General features: G+C 41.3%; 2 protein-coding genes across 2 annotated transcripts; both read left to right on the top strand.

Moving 5' to 3' along the window:
• The first annotated feature begins 304 nt into the window (after positions 1-304).
• LOC140164862 (DNA-3-methyladenine glycosylase-like) lies at positions 305-20,096 on the top strand. Its single transcript, XM_072188242.1, has 5 exons — positions 305-467; positions 2,644-3,113; positions 4,468-4,852; positions 19,366-19,405; positions 19,981-20,096. The coding sequence occupies exons 2-3, from the start codon at positions 2,684-2,686 to the stop codon at positions 4,833-4,835; spliced, it is 798 nt and encodes a 265-aa protein (XP_072044343.1). The 5' UTR covers positions 305-467; positions 2,644-2,683; the 3' UTR covers positions 4,836-4,852; positions 19,366-19,405; positions 19,981-20,096.
• Positions 20,082-25,263, top strand: LOC140164863 (DNA-3-methyladenine glycosylase-like). Its single transcript, XM_072188243.1, is given in 4 exon segments — positions 20,082-20,415; positions 20,418-20,516; positions 22,871-22,878; positions 23,143-25,263. Coding segments are annotated over 4 exon segments (828 nt in total). The 3' UTR covers positions 23,530-25,263.
• The last annotated feature ends 1,225 nt before the right edge of the window (positions 25,264-26,488 follow it).

The following is a 26,488-nucleotide window of genomic DNA, read 5'->3' on the forward strand; positions in this document are numbered from 1 at the left end:
ATCCAATCAATTAGGTTCCTGGTTTTAAAATGACTCATTTTTGGCACGGGTACTAGAAGGCGTGCATAATAGTTTCACGAATATCAGCCAAAACTTCCAAGTGTTCCTAGTAGTATTTTATCAGATGCTCATTTTTTTCCTACATAGATTATAAATATATAAAATTTGTTTATCATATCTCTTTACTTCATTTAAGAGTAATTCTATCCAGCCAGTGTATACTCACATAATTAATTTAGAATTTCTTTATGATTTTTATGGATCAAGATTTGAAATTTTGGAAAAAAAGTTTTTACAATACACAAGTGTGAACCCGGAAGTAAACAAGTTAAGTAACCATCATGTCGGCTGCTGATATTGTAAAGCCGCCAGTTCATTATTCCTGTGCCTGTGGCAGTATAGTAGTCTCGGAGATAGTGCAGTGCAGTGGAAAGTTGTGAGACCAGGGTGTGAGACTTGTCATCTAGGTAAAGGAGTGCAAACAGTGCAGTGAAATTGGGAGAGTAGTTAGTCATTAGTTAGGAGTCATAAATATAATAAATATTGCAGTATTCAGTCAGACTCTCAGTTACTCTAATTCTACCTAAAATCAGGCCATGTTATTTCTATAGACATGATAGATCTGCTGCGCATTCAAATTGCATTGTATTGCATCGTAATTTCATATGTCCATGCTAAACCTAGGCCCGGCCTAGGGCAGGCTCCGGGCGGGATTCTTCTTCGTCTTACGGGTTACGTAACAGTATTGTTTTCCAAAAAACCCAGGAAGCTTGTTGTCTGGCAGTGCTAGCACTCTAGCTGAAATACAGCAAGATAATGTAAGATAGTAAATGTAAACCTGTATTTTAGCTAGAGTATCTCGAGCTAGTATTACTTAACCTTTGAAGAAGAGCGTATTTTGTTAAAGCGTACATCGCGTACCGGTACTTTAATACTCACTGTGTTGAAATGCACTTGTCTCTAATTGGCTGCTGAGGCAATCTGCTGTTGCCGTACACGTTGTTAGCTCTGACTTTGCCACATCACGGTATAGTATCATGCGCTCAGGTTTCTAGGGGAATAACCCAAAAGTTTGATGAAGTCCTGAGGGAGGGAGGGGAAAAAAAAGTCTGATTATGTTTGTAAAACAGTAGTTAAAACATCGGTCAAAGTTGATCTTCTTTTAGGATTTAATGTATAATTTTAATATTTTGGTATTTTCTGAAGTACTTACAATATTGACATTTTACAGTGGTTGCTTCAATATGATTTAAAATTAATATAGATTGAAGCACTCACAACCTGCAACTTGTAAGTTCATTTATTAAAGCAGCTGTATCGCACTTTGATTCTTTTTTATTTGAAATTTTTTTTTGTGCCATAAAGTATGAAGAAAAATATCTTAAAATAAAATTAAATATTTGTTTCTTCCGTGAACGTGATCAATATCCTAGCATTGTCCTACCCCCTCCACAACCTCATCTACATAGCGACGGCCCTGTATCCTACATGTATGAATACGGGTTGGAGTGTTCGATATTTGACACTAATGTTATAGGGGAGGGGGGAGGGGGTTAGCTTTCTGACGAAAGGACTTTCGTTTATAGGACTTCATCAAACTTTTGGGTTGTTCCCTTACGTACTGCAAAATAGTATAAATGGCAAGGTTCCTTTGTATTAACCATCGCGTATATGTGTGCGATGTCAAGTGTGTGCATAGGACCTTGTGAAAAATAATCAAATAATCAAATTTAGCAGTACACTTAATTTGTAAAAGGAAATCTACAAAATATAAGTGTAGACCCTATCGAATAAACTCAACCGGAATGGTACTAAATGGTTTAACATTAACAATTGACAATGTCATGATTAAAATGTCAGACATTTTGGTAGCCAGTGGCAGAGATACTCACACCTCCGTCACTGCGATTTCCACTGACTTGTCCGCTTCGAGCTCTGTGGCTTCTAAGATATACTGGTCCAGGGTACGGTACACACAAAATACCACTTACATACCACTTCCTACCATTCCTCACATGAATTCTTAAACAAAACATATTTGGTACATGTGTGTAAATGTTGAGCACATTCAGGTGTAAAATGACCAGATTTGTGACTGTATCGATCGTCACCATGTTTTGAATTCTTTCTAATTGAACCGCAACATGAGTTCTGGGTTCCCTACGTACCCGGTCCCCGCACTACGTGCATCCGCGGGTATTCATGCTTGTCGGTGAACTTTAAAAACACCCCTTTTGCATCTCATTTCGCTGAAATTTTATGGGAAAAACACCCTTTTTTAGCGATTTCGCAATTATTTGCCCTTCGACAACACCCCTATTTTCGCTAAAACGCGAATGATATTTCTAATATACCCTTTTCTGTCAGAAACGCGTAGGCTGCTCTATTAAAATACCTTTTTTTTACAGGTTTACAGCAATTTACTTTTTTAAATTCCTTTTTCAATTTTTGCAAGATATTGTCCAAAATTGGGAGGTATTAATGTCAATATTACTTAGAAATTTTATTTTTCACACCAATACTATTAACTCTAAAACTGCTATGCATTGCACTCAGTTCATGTATTTGTCCCCAAGTCATATTCAGCATATGTATAGTGATTTACAGATTACACATAAAAAGAGATTTCATTTTTTTTTATAGCTTGCATGATTGGGTTGACTCCCATCCATACATAAGCAACATGGCATCAGAAACAACAAAACCAACACCAAAACTACAAAGATCAAAAAAACGGAAAGGACAAACCACCAACTCATCAAACCAAGCCACTGAAAGTATATATTTCACAACTCAGAAAAAGACTAAAACATGTAGCATTGGAGATGGAACTGTGAAAGCTAACCGACTTGGCCAAACATTCTACAACCAACCATGCATCAAGTTAGCAAAAGCTCTGCTTGGCCAGACCTTAGTGCGGATCCTAGATGATGGCTCAAGATTGTCAGGGACAATTGTGGAAACTGAGTCATATATGGGTACAGAAGATTCAGCAGCTCATACCTACCAAGGCCACAAATCTAATAAAAACTTGGCTATGTATATGGCTCCTGGTACTACTTATGTCTACCTCATCTATGGCATGTATAGCTGTCTCAATATATCTAGTAAAGGTATGTTGCATGTTTTTGTATTGTAATGTGTGATGCAATCAAGCAAAATCAGTCGGAACTCAGAAATGTTAAATTTTCTTATAAAGGAGTAAACAACATTTACAAAGCTGCATTTTGCAGAAAAGCCCATTGAAATTGAACAACTAGTTCTAAAGATATGAGCAATTGAAGAGTTTCCAAAACAGGAGGAAACAAAAGGAAATATTTCTTTTGTTTGACTATATCTCAAAATCAATTTTTCCAAGTTCCAACTGATTTTGCTTGAAAACTGACTAGACCTTTTGGACACTTGACCCCAAAACTTGATTGTGCACTCTTGGTAACTTATATCAGCCCCCGTAACAGTTGAGTGATGATAGGTTGACTGTGATGTAAATGACCTCCTTCACACCCCTTTCAAAGTATTTAGCATCCCAGTCAAGAATCTATTTGGTGGCTGGTGGATTCAATATGGATGTGCTGGGAGACATCCGACGACAGTTTTCTAAGAATCTGGTTTTCAAAGATCTTTCTGTCTCACCAATGTAAGATTCCTTGACTGGGACACTATAGATAGAGTCAATTCGCATCAGAGTCAACCAACCACCACTCAACCGCGGTTGTGGCTGATCCGGGTGGCTGATACAAGTTACCAAGAGTGTGCGAACAAGTTTTGGGGTTAAGTGTCCAAAAGGTCACTGATCCTGAACTTTGGTTGCCAGTCTCCAGATACACAAATGACCATACAGGTATGTTCCCCCGGAAAGACCCCCCTTTTTTGGATTTCACAGCTCCGAATGACCCGCTATATTTGACCAAAATTGTAGCTCCGAAAGACCCTTGATTTTGATATTTCAGCCCTAAAAGATTCCTAAATTGCTCATTCCTCATTATTTCTGGGTTTTTTTCAGGCAATTTTCAACCAGAAAGCCAAGGAAGATCCTTGATTTTGACTGTTTGAAGCTCCAAAAGTCCCCATTTTACCTGTTTGCAGCTCCAAAAGACCCCTTTTTACCGGTATGCCATCCCCCCGATCATACATTTAGATTTAATTATGAAGTCTACCAACACAGATGAATTTTCATGCTAGAGTGAGTCACTCCACAATTTGCTTTAAAACAGAAGAAACACTGTTGATCTATTTAATTTGCCATATTTGAAGATTTTGCATTATTAAGTGTTGGATGTTATCTTCTACATGTTCACTTTAGTGGTGCAATATGAGACAAATGTGTGTTTTATATAAAGGAACCCCTGTCAGAGTAATATATAAGTTTGTTTATGAACAGTATTTTGTTTTAAAATGGTCTAAGATGATCAACTTTGATGATTAAATGTAACTTTGCCTCTCAAATTTGAATCTTTTATGTTACAGGAGAAGGTTGTGCTGTGTTGATCAGAGGTCTAGAACCATCAGAGGGATTGGATACCATGACAACACACCGCAAAAAACGACGTAAAGATACCAGCAGGCCATTGAAACCAAAAGATCTCTGCAGCGGGCCTGGAAAACTCACTGAAGCATTGAATATCAACAAGACATTACTGGATAAGAAAGATTTGAGTACAGATACTATGATGTGGATTGAGAGTGGAGATAGTGTGGATGCTGCAGAGATAGTTGCATGTCCAAGAATTGGGATTGATTATGCCACACCAGAATGGGTGGCTAAACCACTGAGGTTTTACATCAAGGGAAATAGTTGTGTCAGTAAAAGAGATAAGAAGGCAGAGAGTGACTAGACTTTCAGCAATCATTGGTCTTTGTGACGGGATTCGAAATATTAAATATTATAAAGTAGTATCTTTTACTTTTATTATCCAAATCACGTAGTGCGCCTTTTTAAAGGCGAATTTAAACGAATTGCATTACGTCATTATCAATCAATCAATTAACTGGTAATAAGCCTCGCTGATTGGCTGCTTACCATGCGGTCTCGCTGGAGTGGAAAATTCCCCACTCCGGTGATGATCGTTCTAGGTAATTATATTTCTCTTGTTCTTTCGTTATTCTTTTATTATTTTTATTATTATAAATGATACTAGGAATTAAATCATTCCAACTCAACTTAGATTATTATGTATAGAACACGAGAGGTGATTTGGGGGTCGTGAAATTGATTTTAGGATGTATTTTAAGCGATTTTCTGTGAGCAATTCGAGTGATGCTTCGTTGTTTTATTTTCCGTGTGCGTGTATACGGAAAGCATAGCATCTCTGCACATTTCTTATCGGTTTTGGCCATAAATTCACCCCCAAAATCATGCTTTATCGTGGTCGTATTTCAAAATCATATGTTTTAAACAATATAGTATTCTTTGCTGCTCATGTTGGTATATAACAGTATTTTCTAGGTGAAGCGGAAAGAGAGAAATGACTGATTTAGTTCGTCTATCTTAGATTATTTTATAATTAAATTTATTTGGGTTCCATTATTGCTAGATGGCGACGTGCAGATTGGTGCATAGTCACGCCATGAGGTCAAAGGTATACGTATCGCACAAGCGCGATTACTAGGTAGCACATATACATGTACATGCGCTAATTGCATCAACTACTCGGGTTTTCCCCGAATATTATTTTGGATCTTGGATTTAATTAATTATTTGAGATGGCGAGTTGCGTATAATATTAGTAGGGATTATTATATTTTCGCGTCGTATTATTTTCGTTTGGAAAATAATACTCTCACTCTCTTTCTCATTGTCCACAATTTATTAGGTGTTTATTTATATTGTCTGACTTTTGACATTATTCATGATTATTATTGATATGCAAACATTGTAGCCTCAGCTAAAAGCAATTGTTTTACATTTTGTCAAATCATGGAGGCTTTAACATTTGGATCAGATTATTTATGTGAAACTCACGCAAGTCATACCCAGATACTGTTTGAGATTAAATAGGGTCTTTATTACAAAACATGTCGTGTGCAGGGCCTATGATCTTATTTTGGCCTATAAATTGTGTGAAGTATATTTAAATATTCATGTATTTTTATTTTTATAATATGTGGATGTTAAGTGCTCACGGAAAGTTATTGGTAAGATGATATGGTATATTTTTATCATTGTTATGTGTGATTTCAACAGACATTGTGTTGTGGTTACGTGCACGTGTATGTTGCTTTTCAGTGCGGGAGAGAGAGAGGAGCACGGAGCAAGGAGCACGGATCCATAAAAGAGGAGGAAGTCCAAGGGGCCCATGCAGTAGCGTGGCGCAGCCCAGGACACATCATCGGGTAATGGTAGCAGAGAGGAGGTCTGGGGGCCTAATTGCTGCGGAGAGTAATATTTGGCGAGTTAATGGTAGCAGGGAGGAGGTCTGGGGGCCTAATACTGCGGAGAGTGATATTGGGAGAGTTACGGGTAGTAGAGAGGAGGAACACGTCGGGTAGGACTGGTGTCCTGGTTCTGCGTGGACTGGTGTCCTGGTTCTACGTGGACTGGTGTCCTGGTTCTACGTGGACTGGTGTCCTGGTGCTACGTGGACTGGTGTCCTGGTGCGACGTGGGCTGGTGCCCTGGTACTGCGGGTATTTGGAGGAGAGTTGGGCCAGTCCGAGTTGGGTGATGGAGGAGTTTGACTAGTCCGAGTTGGGTGATGGAGGAGTTTGACTGGTCCGAGTTTGGGTGATGGAGGAGTTAGTCGGTCCGAGTTGTGAGTGATGGAGGGCCTGAGCTTTGAGTGATGGAAGTAGTTGACCAATCCAAATTCTGAGTGGTGGAGGTAGTGACAAGGCCTAATGGTATAGTAGGGCCTAATGGTTTGTATGGTGCTATTGTTTATAACACATAGTCTGTTGAAATCTATATTGTTTATCATGTCGTAATTTTAAGAGTGATGATGCATAGGGATACATACGTCATGTATCGTAAAGATACATATGTATGTCATCTTTTATGTATTGTTGAAAATCTGGTCTGCACCTAGAGAGGGGCCTCTATGTGCAAATTTTCAATTGCGTTCAGAAACTTATGTATTTTGTCAAAATATTAATATGTGCCAATGCATACCAGTATGTCATTTGCATGTATTATACCTATTGGCGTGGGGCCATGCTGCCCAATTTTTCGTATGCCAATAGGTAGTTGTGTTTATATCATATTTGTCAAACTTTGTGATGATACTTTGCCACTACATGCTTGCATGTAAATGCGCAAGTGTCGTCAATATTAGCATGGCGCTTCAGCGGGCCGCTATGCCCAAATTTTCATTTTGTACTAGATAACTTAGAGATTTTTGTAGGCCTTACATGTTATATAATTATATTAACACATTTTTCTTATTTGACTCGTGATGATCGTTCTAGATTCTGGTGTGGACCGTTCTAGCATGTTAATTTGGCCCGGTTTACAAATCAGACTGTTGCCGTTGTGTAGCGTGTTATTATTGGTGGTACGGCAACTTGTGGTTACTGTTACCTGCTGCCCGGTTATTGTGACGCGTGAGACAGCCGGCTGGCCAGATTAAAAGCTAGTGTTGATCAATATGTGAGATGGTTATTACTTTGTGGAGATAAAGTATATTTTGGAAGCCGAGTATGTTATACAGATAAGGCAAGTGCCATGAATAAATCAGTATACATTGTGGAAGTAAAACGAGGTGTCACTGCAGTTCTTTGAGGTCCATCACAGTCTCCTCCAGTGCGTAGTCGGATTCTAGCTCCTGCAAACCCACCTATAAAACCACTTGCTAAGTACCTAGCCGCTCGGTCCCGTCACAAGTGGTGGCAGCGGTGGGATTTGTTTGAGAGTAGGAGGAGTTGTGAGTTAGATGGACCCGGGAACTGCGGTGGTGTGAACGGAGATTAACAAGTAGAGGAAGTTGAGCAAGTAGTAACCCGAAGTCTTGGAATACCGTGAATTTAAAGAGAATTAAAAGAGCAAGTTGAAGTAACAATAGAGGATCAGTGGGTGTATTGAGCAATGTCGGGAAGTGAAGTAGGCAAAGATGGAGGTAGCCCTGGATGGAAGGAAAAGTGGGAAGGAGCTCGGCCCGGTGATAGTAATGCATCAGAGTTAAAGTCAACGGAGGGCAAGGTTGAACTAGAGCAATTGGAGGAGGCAGGCAGTAATGAAAGTGATATTGAGAGTGAGTCTGGAAGTAGTTTAGGCGCTGTTAGTGACTCAGATATGTGGGACGAACCTGATGATAGAGGGCTAAAGGCTGCACGATCTAAGAACATGGCTCGGAAAAGAAGGGATAGTACTTCTGAGGAAGGGAGACAGACTCAGAAGAGAGAAGTAGAACGGTTGCAAAAGAGAGGTAGAAGAAAGACTCGAAATGTGTCTGAGGAAGAAGCACCTGGTAGTGAGATTGAAGGTGATGGCGCTAGACAGGAGCGCAGAGGGAGACGGTACAACCTTAGATCTAGAGGATCTGAGAAGATGGTTTCAAGGTTGGAGGCAAGTGAGGATGTTGACTCTCGAGAGCAAGATGCCCTGATGAGAGCAGCGAGGAACAGGCTTGATGTGAGTAGTAGAGATTTGGAACAAGAGTTGATGGAGGAACATCAAGCGCCACCAGTCGAAAATGACAGAGCTGGATAGGGTCAAGCGCGAACACGAGAAAGAACTTGCGGATAGGGAATGGGGGTGAAGGTGAAAGAAAGAAGTATAGAGGATGCAAGAAGGGCTTTTGAGGAAGCAGCTCGGGATGCCCAAAACCTGGAGATGGCACGCAGGGAACGGGAAAGAGAACAAATGGAGGAAAATGCACAGGCAGAGTGTAAGATGCAGAAATTTGAGGCTGATGCCCAAGAGAAGAGACAGGAAATGCAAAAGAGGAGACAAGAAATGCAAAAGGAGGAACAGGAAATGAAAAGGGAGGAACAGGAAATGCGAAGGGAGGAACAGGAAATGCGAAGGAGGAAAGAGGAAAGAAGACAGGAGTTACAGATGATGGATCAAGATATGCGATTGATGGAACGGGAAGAACGAGAGAAGCAGGAGAGAATAAACCAGTTGCGAGATAGTCGTAGAGAGCAGGAGGAGTGTGAGAGGGTGGAACGAGAAATGGCAAGAAAACGCGAAGAAACTGCAATAACACAGCATGAGGAATGGGAGAGGAAAGAATCCCAAGAATGGGGAAAGAACACTGAGAGCCAGGCACTTCAAATAGAAATTGAGAGTCTGGACCGAGAGAAAGAACTCCAGTGGCAAAATTGCGAGCATTGCAAGACAGAGAGCGTGAGCAAAAGTATGGGCCTGTGGGTATGGCATGGCCAACCAGAGAAGGAGTGGAAGTAGGCTGTCAGACCGATGATTCCAATTCAGGAGAAGTGAACCGGCAGTCTAAGAAACAAGGTCGGCAGAATAGAAGAAAAGGACTGCGCCGAGGGCACAAAGATAGTGACACTGCAGAGCAAAGCCAGCCACCCCCCTTAAGGCGTGATAAGAGGCTGAAGGGGAAAAGCCAATTTGAGGCCAAGTTTGGATCCCTTTCGGGAAAGACAAAAGGAAAGGACACTCTGTATGGCCGAGAGGCTAATTCAGGTCAAGGGGTAGAGAAAGAGTCTATGAAGCAGAAGAATAGGGTACAAATAGGTTCGAAGAAGTCACAATTGGCTAGCGAGACTGAAACTAGCAGTGAAAGTGAATCGGAGTCTGACTTTAGGCCTAAATCGTCTCCCAAGAGAGCATCGGTGTCAAAGAAGAAGAAGGCGATAGAAGTAGAGAGTGAAACCGAGAGTAGCGATAGCAGTGGGTGTGACTCTGACACATTGTCAGAGAGTGAAGGCAAGCGTAATAAAGTCAGCAAAAAGGCTAAGAAGAGCACGTCAGCGGTAAAGCTTCTGAGAGAGTCCAAGGGGTCTAGTGACGATGAGACTAAAGCTTCCTCAGGAGTGAAGTCAAATAAAAAGAAGCCTTCAAAGGGAAGAAGTCGCAGGGAAGGAAGAAAAATAAACCTGCATTGACATCCACGGATGAGTCCACCAGTGCGACGACACAGTTAAGAAACGAGGAAGTATGAAGCCCCCAAAGTTTAATGGGAAAGGCTCATTTAAGGACTTTGCCGCCCAGTTCGATGCGTGTAGAGACTACAATGGCTGGTCAGATAGGGAGGCAGCCTTCCAGATGTTTTCTTGTTGCCAAGATGAGGCACTGGCCACGCTGAATGTGAATGATATTAATCCACGTGAGGCTCGTTATGCCAAAGTAGTGAAGGTACTTAAACGAGAGTTCGGCCCACGTGAGTGTCCTGAGAATTACTTCCTGTCTCTTTCTCGGCGTGAGCAAAAGCAAGGAGAGAGCCTCCGTGAACTGGGGAAGCAGATAAAAAGACTTGTGGAGTTGGCACACCCGAAGTCTGAGAAGGCGGAGAAAGATTACATAGCTAGAGAGCATTTCAAGAGGGCGATAGCTGATACAGAGTTGCGCAAGGAACGCTTCCGGTCGACCCCTAAAACTCTGGTGGATGCTATAGGGCTTGCTGAGAATGTAGAGTCATTCTGCAAGACAGAACAGACCAGGGGTCGTGGGAAGCAGGTTGGCTATAGTAGAATAGCGACTGAAGAGAGAGACTACTCACCCAGAGATCCTGAAGTGAGTGAGTTGATTGCGCGTGTGAGCGAGATGGAGCGTGACTTGAGGTCAGTTAAGCAAGCCAGACCCGAAGTTGCCTCTGGTAGGGGAGAGAGGAGTGATAGTCTTGGATACCAGAGCCAAGATGAAATGGTGAGGGTCTTGCTGGAGAAAGTGGAAGGAATGGAGAAGACGATGAGTGGTGTGAGCCAAGAGCCAGTTAATAAGAGTCCTCGGCCATCCCCTGCAGCAAAGTCACAGCAACCACCGCCAAATGGTAGAGTGAGTCCGCGTCCTCCAGCTCGTCAAGACTTCCCACGGAGATGTTTCAAATGTGGAGAGCCAGGGCATATGCAGAGGTCCTGTCCCCAGCAAGCTGGTGGAAGGGTAGACCAGTGGAGTGAGTGTCGCAATTGTGGAGGCCGTGATCATATTTGGTGGCAATGTGAACGCCCGTTGGCATGTTTTGAGTGTCATCAGGAAGGACACATGTATCGGAATTGCCCTGCAAGATGGCAGGGAAACGAAACGAGGCCAAACCAATGGTCCTGGGGGAGGCCACCTGTGAGGAGGGACCAAGGCTGGAGACCGAACCAATTTGCGAGACAGGGGAACAACCAGAGTCAGACACCGGGAGACCGAATTTCTCACGGACATAGGAGAATTCGCCTTGGGGATAGGGGAGAATGAGCCCGGGGAAATAAAGGATCTATGGGTTTCAACTGTCATACAGGGAGAGAGAGTAATGCTTTGTGTTGATTCAGGGGCCTCCAAAGTAACATTAACACCAGAGCAGTACCGTCAGATTCCGCAGGCGAGACGACCACCATTGAAAGAAGAGAAGGTATACTTGAGACAGGCTGATGGGTCCAGAGTACAGATAATGGGATCGGCCTATATGGAAGTGCAAGTTGGTAGTCATATTGAGAGTGTGCCAGTCTACGTTGCACAAGTCAGCGATAACTTGCTGGGAACGAATTTTCTGAGGAAGTGTGGGGCCAAAATAGATTTTGATAGTCTACAGCTGATAATTCGTGGTGAGAGAGTGGATTGTCGCACTAAAGATGACAAACCATTGTATTCGAAGCTGGTCACGTCTTCAGAGATTCGTATACCTGCAGAACATGAAATGGTGGTCCCTGCATGCTTGGCTGGTAACAGGAGAGGTAGCATGATGTGCTTGGTGGAACCCATAGATCAGGGGATAGAAGATGATGACTTAATGGTAGCCCGAGCAGTAGTAGACGCTAGCTTGGGGACCATACCTGTGAGAATTATGAATTTGGGCTCAGAAGAAAAGGTGCTTAAGGCGGGAAAGGTAGTTGCCCGTTTGCTCCAGATAGAGGAAGAAGATGTTGAAGTTGAATGCGAACAGTCGGTTCGCAGATGTGAAGAAGTGGGAGCAGACGTGGAACTTCCAGAGCACCTGAAAGAATTGTATGAACGGTGTGCCACTGACTTAGAGCCTGAGGGGAAGAGACAGATCTTCGAGTTGCTTGTCAAGTATCAGGACATATTCTCGAGGGGCGAGTATGACATAGGGTGTACCAAGTTGGTCCAGCATAGCATTGACACACAGGGTGCCCAGCCTATTAGACAGCCATTGAGACGCTCTTCACCTGAGCAGAGGACAGAAGTTGAGAGACAGGTGGCTGAGTTGTTAGACAAGGGTCTGATACAACCTTCTGATAGTCCATGGGCAAGTCCAGTGGTTCTTGTGAAGAAGAAGGATGGGTCAAAGAGGCTGTGTTTAGATTATAGGAAATTGAACGAAGCTTCCGTCAAAAGCGCTTATCCGCTGCCGCGGATTGATGACTCGCTCGATGCGCTAGGAGAGGCGAAGTTCTTTTCTACTTTGGACCTTGCGTCAGGCTACTGGCAAGTAGAGCTGGACGAAGATGCCCGTGACAAGTCTGCATTCAGGACAACAAGTGGCCTGTATTCCTGGAATGTACTCCCCTTTGGGTTGTGTAACGCACCTGCCACGTTTGAGAGGTTGATGGACAATGTGCTGGCAGGTCTGCGTTGGGAAGCGTTGCTGGTCTACCTAGATGACGTCATTGTATTTGGCCGTACAATTGAGGAGTCCCTGACAAGGCTGTCCTCAGTGTTTGACAGATTTGGGAGTGCCGGGCTGAAGGTCAAGCCAAGCAAATGTTCCCTACTACAGAAAGAGGTCCGGTATTTGGGGCATATTGTGTCCGAGAAGGGGATACACACAGACCCGGACAAGATAGAAGCCGTGAAGGACTGGCGACGCCAGTTACACAGACACAGGTCCGTAGCTTCCTGGGACTAGCGCCATATTATCGGCGATTCATACGTGATTTTGCTGATACGGCTGCACCATTGCACAAGTTGACGGAGAAAAGTGCAAAGTTCCAGTGGAATGAAGATTGCAGAAAGCCTTTGGCACATTGAAGGAAGCATTGATAACGGCACCAGTTCTTGCTTACCCTAAATCAGCAGGACAGTACATCCTGGACACAGATGCAAGTAATTTTGCAATCGGTTGTGTACTGTCACAAGAGCAAGAAGGGGAAGAGAAGGTGATTGCATATGGTAGCAAGTCACTGAAGAGAGCTGAGAGGAACTATTGTGTGACGAGGCGAGAGCTGCTAGCGATTGTGGAGTTCTTGAAGAAGTACAGACATTACTTGGGAGGGGGCCAAGTGAAGGTGAGGACAGATCACAGCTCCTTAAGGTGGCTGTCGAACTTCAAGAATCCGGAAGGCCAACTCGCCAGGTGGTTGGAAGTTGTGCAAAGCCGATCTCTGCCTTGAGTATCGCCCTGGTAGGCGTCACCAGAATGCAGATGGCTTGTCCAGGCGCCCATGTAAACAGTGTGGTCGATGGGAAGGGCAGATGTCCAAAGAGGCAGAAGAAAGCCAAAGACAGGAGGCAGAAGTTGAGGCTGAGTTAGTAGAGACAGATGAGGTTCCTATGGCCACGAGTGAAATTGGGACCCAGACAGAGCCAGAACTCGAGCTGGAAAGTCATGAGGGGGCTGAGATTGCCCAAGTCAGCACTGAAAACGAGTATAGTAGCGGTGGAGAGCACACTCTTGAGGTTGAAGGAGTTGGTGTTATGCTGGACACACCAGTGACAGAAGCAGCAGAGAACAGTGACATTGAAGTATGGCTAAGGCATATTACCACCATGCCCGAAGTTTCGCTGACTTCTATCCGAGAAGCTCAGATGGCTGATGAGACTATGTCACCCATTATGGTGTGGAAGGAGTCCGGGGGTGAACGACCCAAATGGGAAGACGTTGCACGTCAGTCAGCTGCACTAAAGACGTACTGGGGCCAGTGGGACATGTTGACGGTGAAAGAGGGCGCCCTTCTGAAGCGATGGGAAAGTGACGATGGCAAAGAATTCAAATGGCTACTAGTGCTTCCGAAGTCATTAAGGAGGAAGGCACTTGATGCACTGCATGCATCGAAGACTGCAGGCCATTTGGGTCGAGAGAAAACCTTGCCAAGGCTGCGAGAACGGTACTACTGGGTTGGTATGAGCGCTGATGTCAGAGTTTATGTGCGGCAGTGCGTAGACTGTGCCCGTAAGAAGAACCCTCCGTGCAAACGCCGAGCCCCGTTGCAGCAAACCCGTGTTGGAGCCCCCTAGAGCGAGTAGCAATCGATGTCTTAGGGCCCCTTACAGAGACTCACCAGGGAAATTCATATGTCCTTGTGGTAGGAGACTACTGGACTAAATGGATGGAGGCATACGCCATACCTGACCAGCGTGCTGAGACAGTAGCAAACAAATTAGTGCATGAATTTGTGTGCCGGTTTGGAGTTCCCCTAGAACTGCACTCAGACCAAGGGAGGAACTTCGAGTCAGAAGTTTTCAGTGAAATGTGCAAGATACTGGGCATCACCAAGACAAGAACTACCCTTATAACCCGAAGTCTGATGGTTGAGTGGAGAGGTACAATCGCACCATAACCAATGCAGTGCCGCTGATGTGGTTGCCACTACAAGACCAGAAGGAGTGGGACAAGTGTCTCACCCTATGTGGGCTTTGCATATAGATCAAGTGTACAAGCATCTACCGTGAAAGCCCTAATATGATGATGTTAGGACGCCAAGTATCTGCCCCAGTTGACCTAGTGTTTGGTGCAGTGCCCGGAGAAGGAGACTGTGCAACTGACTATGCAGAAGAGTTGAGAGAGAGAATGAGAGGTGTACACGAAAGGGCTAGGCATGCTCTTGAAGCGAGTAGTAGACGCCAGAAACGGAACTATGACCGCCGAACACGAGATCCTATCTATAAAGAGGGTCAGTTTGTGTGGCTGTTTGATGTCAAGAGGAGACCTGGCTTGTCAAAGAAACTCACGCTACCATGGGAAGGTCCCTACCTAGTGGTGACAGCATTATCAGATGTCACTTTCCGCATACAGAAGACGGCCAGAAGTAAACCGAAGGTTGTGCATGCGGACCGCCTCAAACCCTATGAAGGACCAGAGCTAGAACCATGGGTCTTCAAGCTCCAGTCCCGCAGAGAAACAGTCTGAGTTGGAGACTGATGTGTTGCCAGAGGTGGAAGGATTAGTGGAAGCACCTAAACCGGATGACCCTGTAGCAAATGGAGACAAACCTACAGAGAGTCAAGGAACTGAAGAGAAGAACTCAAGTACGAAACCGGACACAGAGAGACCAAGTATCTTGAGGAAATGTCCAGTAAGATCGGGAGAGAAGAAGAGAGTTCAGTTCAATCCAGAAGTGGCAGTGCGACACATTCCAGGGTGGGGAAAAGGCAATAGAGTCCCAGGGAGTGGACGTATGGTGGAGCAGGTTGGAGACACAGGAGAACCTAAAGGAACACCTAATGTGAAAGACACATATGGACCCCAAATGTGGGTGGGACGTCGGAATCCAAGCCGAGTCAGACAGAGACCCATTAGATATCGTTAGCCTAAGAGTAAACCAGGAAAGATTGTTGAAAGTAATAATCCCTTGTATTTTCTTATATTACAGAAATCGACATGGCTTCTGATAGAGCAAGAGTGGATGAAGAATGGGAGCAGGAAAAGGAACGATGGCGAGAAGATTTCTGCCGTGAGTACCAAGTCTGGGAGAGAGAATTAAGAGAGAGGGAGAGGAGAATGAGTCAGGCGGAAGGGTACTATCAGCACTGGATGGAAATGAGGAGACATGAACGTTGGCAGTGGGAGATGGAGTTAATGGAAAGAGAACGGAGGGTCAGTGCGCAGGAAAACGAGTTGGGTATGCTGGAGCGGAAATTAGAAAGAGCAGAAAGGAAGTTAAAGAAACAGCAAGAGCGGGTAGAAAGGAAGGAACATGAGAAGCGACAATTGGACAGGAAGATCGAGGAGGCAGAGGAAGAGATACAGAGACTAGAAGAGCTCGAGCGGCAAGTCATGGACCAAGAAAGAAAAGAGAAGGAGGAAGGAGAGTATCGACAGAGCCTAGAAGAATGGTCGCAGCTAGGGGCTGAAGAAGACTAGGGATCTACTGTCATCAGAAGACCGACTCCATGTTGGACAAAGGATATGTTGGCTTCAGGCATGCCAGATGATCAAGCTGACTACCATTGCCAGAAGATTGTTGGCTTCAGGCATGTCAGATGATTAAGCTGATCTACCATTGCCATGACTGAGTCGGGAGGAGCATAGGACGCTATATATTTAAAAATGTTGTAGAGTAAAATGTGTATATATATATGTAGTGTAAGACAATTTGAACCCCGTTAGTGTTTCAAAGATCACATTTTGACGGAGCGTCAATAATGTTAGGAGGGGCTGTGTGGACGGATTGAAATATTAAATATTATAAAGTAGTATCTTTTACTTTTATTATCCAAATCACGAGTGCGCCTTTTAAAGGCGCTTAATTTTCGCTTTGCATTACGTCATTATCAATCAATCAATTAACTGGTAATAAGCCTCGCTGATTGGCTGCTTACCATGCGGTCTCGCTGGAGTGGAAAATTCCCCACTCCGGTGATGATCGTTCTAGGTAATTATATTTCTCTTGTTCTTTCGTTATTCTTTTATTATTTTTATTATTATAAATGATACTAGGAATTAAATCATTCCAACTCAACTTAGATTATTATGTATAGAACACGTAGAGGTGATTTGGGGGTCGTGAAATTGATTTTAGGATGTATTTTAAGCGATTTTCTGTGAGCAATTCGAGTGATGCTTCGTTGTTTTATTTTCCGTGTGCGTGTATACGGAAAGCATAGCATCTCTGCACATTTCTTATCGGTTTTGGCCATAAATTCACCCCCAAAATCATGCTTTATCGTGTTCGTATTTCAAAATCATATGTTTTAAACAATATAGTATTCTTTGCTGCTCATGTTGGTATATAACAGTATTTTCTAGGTGAAGCGGAAAGAGAGAAATGACTGATTTAGTTCGTCTATCTTAGATTATTTTATAATTAAATTTATTTGGGTTCCATTATTGCTAGATGGCGACGTGCAGATTGGTGCATAGTCACGCCATGAGGTCAAAAGGTATACGTATCGCACAGCGCGATTACTAGGTAGCACATATACATGTACATGCGCTTAATTGCATCAACTACTCGGGTTTTCCCTAATATTATTTTGGATCTTGGATTTAATTAATTATTTGAGATGGCGAAGTTGCGTATAATATTAGTAGGGATTATTATATTTTCTCGTCGTATTATTTTCGTTTGGAAAATAATACTCTCACTCTCTTTCTCATTGTCCACAATTTATTAGGTGTTTATTTATATTGTCTGACTTTTGACATTATTCATGATTATTATTGATATGCAAACATTGTAGCCTCAGCTAAAAGCAATTGTTTTACATTTTGTCAAATCATGGAGGCTTTAACATTTGGATCAGATTATTTATGTGAAACTCACGCAAGTCATACCCAGATACTGTTTGAGATTAAATAGGGTCTTTATTACAAAACATGTCGTGTGCAGGGCCTATGATCTTATTTTGGCCTATAAATTGTGTGAAGTATATTTAAATATTCATGTATTTTTATTTTTATAATATGTGGATGTTAAGTGCTCACGGAAAGTTATTGGTAAGATGATATGGTATATTTTTATCATTGTTATGTGTGATTTCAACAGACATTGTGTTGTGGTTACGTGTGCGTGTATGTTGCTTTTCAGTGCGGGAGAGAGAGAGGAGCACGGAGCAAGGAGCACGGATCCATAAAAGAGGAGGAAGTCCAAGGGGCCCATGCAGTAGCGTGGCGTGTATGCAGCCCAGGACACATCATCGGGTAATGGTAGCAGAGAGGAGGTCTGGGGGCCTAATTGCTGCGGAGAGTAATATTTGGCGAGTTAATGGTAGCAGGGAGGAGGTCTGGGTGCCTAATACTGCGGAGAGTGATATTGGGAGAGTTACGGGTAGTAGAGAGGAGGAACACGTCGGGTAGGACTGGTGTCCTGGTTCTGCGTGGACTGGTGTCCTGGTTCTACGTGGACTGGTGTCCTGGTTCTACGTGGACTGGTGTCCTGGTGCTACGTGGACTGGTGTCCTGGTGCGACGTGGGCTGGTGCCCTGGTACTGCGGGTATTTGGAGGAGAGTTGGGCCAGTCCGAGTTGGGTGATGGAGGAGTTTGACTAGTCCGAGTTGGGTGATGGAGGAGTTTGACTGGTCCGAGTTTGGGTGATGGAGGAGTTAGTCGGTCCGAGTTGTGAGTGATGGAGGGCCTGAGCTTTGAGTGATGGAAGTAGTTGACCAATCCAAATTCTGAGTGGTGGAGGTAGTGACAAGGCCTAATGGTATAGTAGGGCCTAATGGTTTGTATGGTGCTATTGTTTATAACACATAGTCTGTTGAAATCTATATTGTTTATCATGTCGTAATTTTAAGAGTGATGATGCATAGGGGGATACATACGTCATGTATCGTAAAGATACATATGTATGTCATCTTTTATGTATTGTTGAAAATCTGGTCTGCACCTAGAGAGGGGCCTCTATGTGCAAATTTTCAATTATGCGTTCAGAAACTTATGTATTTTGTCAAAATATTAATATGTGCCAATGCATACCAGTATGTCATTTGCATGTATTATACCTATTGGCATGCTTGGCGTGGGGCCATGCTGCCCAATTTTTCGTATGCCAATAGGTAGTTGTGTTTATATCATATTTGTCAAACTTTGTGATGATACTTTGCCACTACATGCTTGCATGTCGTACGCAAGTGTCGTCAATATTAGCATGGCGCTTCGCGGGGCCGCTATGCCCAAATTTTCATTTTGTACTAGATAACTTAGAGATTTTTGTAGGCCTTACATGTTATATAATTATATTAACACATTTTTCTTATTTGACTCCGGTGATGATCGTTCTAGATTCTGGTGTGGACCGTTCTAGCATGTTAATTTGGCCCGGGGTTACAAATCAGACTGTTGCCGTTGTGTAGCGTGTTATTGGTGGTACGGCAACTTGTGGTTACTGTTACCTGCTGCCCGGTTATTGTGACGCGTGAGACAGCCGGCTGGCCAGATTAAAAGCTAGTGTTGATCAATATGTGAGATGGTTATTACTTTGTGGAGATAAAGTATATTTTGGAAGCCGTAGTATGTTATACAGATAAGGCAAGTGCCATGAATAAATCAGTATACATTGTGGAAGTAAAACGAGGTGTCACTGCAGTTCTTTGAGGTCCATCACAGTCTCCTCCAGTGCGTAGCTGGATTCTAGCTCCGGCAAACCCACCTATAAAACCACTTGCTAAGTACCTAGCCGCTCGGTCCCGTCACAGTCTTCATAGTAATTGGATCTTAAAAACTGTGCACAAAGAGTAAGTTGTTTCAAATAGGTGGAAAAGTGCTTTGGAATACTACATGTAGTGAATAGCTCAATAATTAATATCATTTTGGAAATCTTACCTTTTTTTCATGGAAATCTTGCATGAGGTATAAAAATCTACAGAACATATTTTCCTCATCCCGTATTGATTTCTCATTTAGTGTTTTAAATGTGTCAAGAAATTGCCTCTTAACTAGTTGTATTTGTAACAACTTGATACTTCTTGTGCGCAGTTTATTTTAACTTGCAACATTTCCTCATATCATTGTCCAATCATTGCACTATATTTGAAACCTATTCCCACAAGAGAGTTACATTTATTCCCTCATTCCTACTCACAGGATCATAAGTTTTAAAATGATATAAATTGTCACTGTAGCTTTCTCACTTGCTGGTCAAAAGTCAGTATTTCACTTTTAATGTTTTCTGTTATAATAAGGCCCATGAAACTTTTCTTCCACCCTCATGAACAGGTCTCATTCTTTGTAAATGTGCTGATGAGAATGTCAATGCATTAATAATCCTCTTTTATTTTTTTAAATGTATTATATCTCTTTCATTCATTAGGTTTTCCATAAGGGAAACAACACACAAATGAAAGGTATTACATAATACTGTGGACAATGTGGATTAATGATATGAATATAATTTTCTAAAACTAACGGAATATGCTAAACATGGAGCCTGTCCTAAACCATCTCCCAGAAAATCAAACTTCCAACAAACGTAAAGCACAAGACATTCTTAATGATATCAGTCATGATGTCACATCAAAAAGGACCAATCTGACAACATGTGACACATCATGTGACTCATCTCATGACATTACATCACACAGACTTGGTTTAGAATTCTATGACCAGCCATGTATAATGTTAGCCAAATCCCTGCTTGGAAAGACTCTTGTTCGGATCCTAGATGATGGCAGCAGATTATCAGGGAAGATCGTGGAGACTGAGGGCTATCTTGGAGTGGAAGATACAGCAGCTCATAGTTATAATGGTCAGAAACAGAGAGGAATATGGCAATGTTCATGACACCTGCAACTAGTTATGTGTATCTAATCTATGGAATGTACAGCTGCCTTAATGTGTCAAGCAAAGGTAACTTTTTTTTTTGTCAAAATAATTGTGTGTATCTATTTGTAAACTATCTACATCAATATATTGGTGTAGCATCAATATATTGGTGTAGATGATTCATCCAGTAATTCAAAACATTTAATTTTCTCAATTAAATCAAATACTGGAACTAATATTTGTAACTCAATTTGCTATGTTACATCCGAAACCATCGGACTTCATCAGGCATCTGATTGATGATGGTGCGACATTTAACCAAAGCCAACAAAACCCAGGACTCCACTAAGCCTGCCACAAGAGAGGTTAATAATATTAAACTCTCACACGCAAATAACTATCCCTTACATCGATGGGTTATCCGAAAGACTTATGAACTCTTTCAAGTCCTTCTGCATCACTACGGTACTTGCTTTAAACCCACCAACACATTAAAGGGGAAGCTTGTGCATGTCAAGGATAAACTCGGGGGATAAACTCCCAAGGGATAGTGCAATGTTGTGTATGGCATCACATGCACTGCCTCTAACTGTGGTGACTCCTATGTTGGTAAAACCATTAAACAATCCTACGAGCACGCTTAAACCAACACAGACGCCTAAGTTCAAACGAAGCTGAAAACTCTGCTGTGTACGACCACTGCATTAGGAACACTGAACACTTCTTCAAACGAGAGGAGGTAGTTATCTTGACAAGGAGGAGAGGTGGCTGGAGAGAGGAGTTAGGGACTCCATATGGGAGAGAGTGGAGGAGCCTGCCATCAACAAGAGAGGAGGACTTTGTTTCCAATATTATTGTCACATGCATTGGACCTGGCATTACAAGAATTCCCAGTTGTTTGAAACCACACCATCATCAATCAGATGTCTGATAAGTCCAATGGTTTCGGACGCAACATAGCAATGTGAGTTGCAAATTTCAGTACAAGTACATAAATAAAGCTACCTATAAAATGGTGGCAAAACTGATGAAACAAAAGACAAAAATTAAAAGAAAATTATAAGTAAATCTGTATCCTCAAAAGCAAAAGTTTGGTTTTTGAAAAACATGGTGCCATTTGAAAAACTTGACAGACACATGTTAGACCAATTTGACAAAACTTGACCAACATTTTCTCTGGCCTAAATAAGACTGAGTTAATGATAGGATTGCACTTCCTTCCTGATGTTTCTGTTCATTAATAGGGTTTAAGTTATTAATTAATTATGCTGGTCATTGGAACATCCTATAACAGTCCAGCATGGACAAATTGGCTATTATAGTCTGCATTTAAAATAAGAAAAAGAGATATGTGTATGCCTCACATTTTGGAATTTGAACATTTATTTAAAATAACACACACACATGCAGGTTCATTCATAGGTATTTGAGGTCAAATGGTTCATTACAAAATATGCACACAGTTCATGTGCATAATAGTCATGAAAATCCCTTGAAATGAACTTTTGGAACTGTGGATCCTATGTGCATTTCAAATGTATAATTGTGTACCACCATGACCACATGCTTAGCATGATTCTTCTTGAGAAGTCCAAATAGTTGCCATAGTGCATAGTTTGTAACATTATCCAGGAAGCTGGATTGTATAGCCTCTTAGAGAAAGTATACATGTATATAAAGAACTTGAGAATAAACATAGAAATTGTTGTTTTACTATCCTCTATTATGCGTTTTATATAGTACTGGCAGGTCCCAATATTTTGAGGAGTGGATGTCACAAAACAATGGGCCTGTTTGTTCTCTATCACATAGTAAAAACAAAAATTCTCATTCCCAGTTAATTATTATTTTAATTGGCAAACACTTTTCCACATTCGCATATAACACACTATATGTGCGCGTGTTCCATGACGATGTGGCCACTATCCTCTATCATATCATAGATGACACCCATATACCAGGAACCAAAGAAATTTGGTGGTTACAAGCTATAAAACCACATCCACTAAGAATGCTTAAAAGGGCTTGGTGGACAAGTCTTTTAAGTAATACTGTGCTGTGATGAGTTATAGGACTTAACCACCTAAAATATATCTGCCTAAAAAGTCAATTTTGTAAGCTAAATTATTTGTGAAAAACAAAATGCCAGAAAAAAATGCATTTTGCCATTGACCAAACTTGCCACAGTCTCCACGTATGTCATAAGGGATATCATTTTATGGCTGGAATGTAAAGGGCAAAGGTACAAAAGCATATCCCTCAAAGCTTACTGTCGCTCAAAGTAGCTGTCATTTTTTGGCATATACTATTTTTAGCAGTAAACCTGACCTTGGTCATGATTCCTGTTAATATCTATCAACATACAAACATGTGTCAATCACTGTGAGATTATGTCTTGTCTGAGTTGTGATCAAAATATTGCTGCAGTGAACTTTAAGGAGACATGGTATTCAGATTTTGGCACCTTTGTTAGCATCATATATACATAGTGGTTAAACCAAAGGCTGTGTTTTAAAGACAAAATAAGACATTTTACCTGCCCTCTCTCTAATACATATTAAGTCACTTTGCTCGACCATGTTGAAGGTCTTATGCATTAATGAATTCTGCCAATGTGGATGAGTGACCCATGCAAGAATGTCCCCTCCACCACATTGGAATTGTTTTAACCTGTTTTGAATTTGTATTTTGTGTTGCTTTTTAGGTGAAGGTTGTTGTACTATTGCGAGCACTACAACCACTTGAAGGACTAGAAACGATGACAGCCCATCGCAGCAAACGACGTAAAGATACCAGCAAACCACTGAAGCCAAAAGATCTCTGCAGCGGGCCTGGAAAACTCACTGAAGCATTGAATATCAACAAGACATTACTGGACAAGAAAGATTTGAGTACAGATACTATGATGTGGATTGAGAGTGGAGATAGTGTGGATGCTGCAGAGATAGTTGCATATCCAAGAATTGGTATAGAAGGGACAGCTTCCTCAGAATGGTTGATAAAACCACTGAGATTTTATATTAAAGGGAATGAGTGTGTTAGTAAAAGGGATAAGAATGCAGAGAAAACTACCCAACTCCAATCAGGTCATACCTGAGGGGTGTCGATCACTTTTTGGCTATATAGGTATGTGCCCTTTGATCATCGCTTTAGTATTTCGAGGACTGTTATATCTCCAAAATGTGAAAAATATCAAATTTTAATAATTTGTCATAAAATTTGTATTATATCGTGAATTTCATAAAATGAAAATTATTTGATATCAGAAAGACATTCTTCATATTCAGAATGCAATTCGACAGGTCTGATGTGCTCTCATGTCCCACAAAAAATGCTGTCAAAACGCTCATTCCAGTTCCCTTAAATTGTTTAGAGAAAATTAGCTTCCACCCCTGTTTGTGTTGAAAACCTGAAGAGAACATGTACCTATATATAAACTCCTCAACAAAAGTTTGGACAGTTTTTTCAAGCATCTATATCTCAGATTATTTGTGGCATGTTCATATTGTGTTGCATATCAATGGATGGTTAACTGCATTTGAAACAATCACCTTTTTCACGGCCGAGTACACATCTTGTGAATGTAGTGGGCTCTCAAACGAAATGTGCCAAATTAACCATTATTCTGTGCTCAAACAAAACTAGTAACTAACCTCAATAGCAGGTGGAAAACCCATACACAGCTCCAACAGCCAGCACCTCTCCTCATGCTCCTCCCCAGCCTTGGTCACACGTTAATGACATTGCTGTGGGATGGCATTCCATTCTTAGCTATTCTTCCTCCAGCAATCGTCGCAGGTTTGATAATTATTTTACTAAACATACTGATATACATGACTACAAGACAAAATATGTAAATGACCTAAATTTAACCAAAAATAAAGTTTTTTCTGATCATGCCATACGTACAAGAGGTCCCATTCTTTGGAATTCTTTAAATAAAATCTGAAAGCTTCAAAATCTGTTAAACATTTCCGCAGTCAATTAAAAATACACTTATCTCTAAATATCATGAATATAGTTAATCTTTTCCACGAGCACGTCCCCTTCCCTTATCTTGTCTTTTGGTTATGTTTTGAAAAGTTGCTTTGTTTTGCTAATTTCATTTGATTTTAGGGAAAGACTAACTTTCAGGCCTTTTTGGTCTTCCAGCCTTTTCCTCCATGTGTATCGTGTTTCTATATTCTTTGATGTAATGTAATGTTCTTGATTTTTTATGGAAATAAATATGAATACAGGTCATTCAATGTGGTTGCATTGGCTACATGTACGTACGCTGGCATGCACAGCACGACTGGTCTCTCAATCGGTTTGAGGTCTGGGCTGATGGCAGGCCATTCCATTCTTTCTACTCCCATATTCTGTAGGTAGTCATTGACTACCCATGCTCTTTGGGGCAATCGTTGTCATCTTAGAGGATTGTATTAAGTCCCAGATTGTGAAGATATGGGATTACAGCTTGCTGCTCAGAATTGTCAATTTGGCACATTCTGTTTGAGACCTCACTACATTCACAAGACATATATTCATCCATGAAAAAGGGAAATGTGATGCAATTGTAGCTCTTTTCATTGCAAAGGGGAATAAATTAGCTGTCCATTGATATGCAACACAATATGAATATGTCATAATCTGAGATATAGATGCTTGAAAAAAACTTTCCAAACTTTTGTTGACTTTATATAAAAGTTGAGTTCCCCCACCCCACCCCCTCATGTAAGTCATACTCATGCCAACTGCATTTTAAAACATGCGACATATTCTAAGGACATGTCTCTGTCTGCATCTCTAATAAAAAAGAATCTCTCCAGGAATTTAAGAAATAAGTGATCACTTCTATTCTGTAAGTCTTGTGTTTTTAAGAGCTTTAAGTTCAGTCCAGAAAATGCACATGCAGAAACATTTTGGCCTCATATTGAATTCCTTAAATATGATATATGGAACTTTCATATTGCTACTGTGAATTTATTAATTTCCTGCATCATTTACTCCCTACCATAATAAATCTTGTGTAAATTGTGCAAGTTGAGTCATTTATAATATCCTGAGATGCATGTTTATGTTCATGTAGCACACATAAGGACATTTTGGCAGTAATTGGCAACTAATGACTCAGTGATACCAATTTGCATGCAATCAAGCTAAATGAGTCTGCTGTTGATCAAAATCAAACATGTTTTCAATTTCATTGTATGAGCCATTCTCAGAGCTTTATTTTGGTGAAAAAGCATCATAAATTATATGTACTTACCATTCCATAGATATGGCTGTTTTAGTGTAGCTCAGAATGTAAAATACAACAGAAATTGAATACTCACAATATTGCCTACATCCAACTCATTTTGCTTAATCACGTCACCATTGACCACAGCAGCTAATTTAGTCTTATTTCCATGTGACGTTAAATTCACAAGTTGATATGTAAAGGTCATGAAAAGATTTGGTTGTCTTCTTTAATTGCAATATTTGTGTTGAAGGAAAAACCTTACGAGGTTCTTTTATGTGTTTTTACAAATAGTAAAAGCTTGTGATCATGATCATAATAAAAAAAGAAATGAATACTAAATAACACTATCAATAACAATATTCATTTAAAAAATGACAATAATTATTAGTTATCCCTGTTTGTTCTTGCTATATAGAAATATCACTGATTTGAGGTTGTATCCCACAATTAAGCCACATGCTTCTTGAACAGAGTTTATCATTGATTAGACATGATAAATAAATCAATATAGATGTAGGACGTAATTGCTGTCTCTTGCGTATACAGGACCAGTACAGTTTACAATGCAACACAAATATGCAGACCTGCTCTTTGTCAGTGGATGAAAGCTAAACAATACAAACTTATATTATTAGGCTATTAACCAATGAAATGTCGTTATTCATGTCTACTGAATGATAAAAGGCATTATGGTGCATACCACATTTTGTGCCTGCAAAATAATGTAAATTTCATTGCATCTGTTTTGATTTATTGATCAATGATCATAATGATAATATTGAATACAAAATATTAATACTTTTGTTGGTTGTAATAATTATGGGTAATT

This window comes from Amphiura filiformis, chromosome 11 (assembly GCF_039555335.1).
Source record: "Amphiura filiformis chromosome 11, Afil_fr2py, whole genome shotgun sequence".
Classification (NCBI taxonomy): Eukaryota; Metazoa; Echinodermata; class Ophiuroidea; order Amphilepidida; family Amphiuridae; genus Amphiura; species Amphiura filiformis.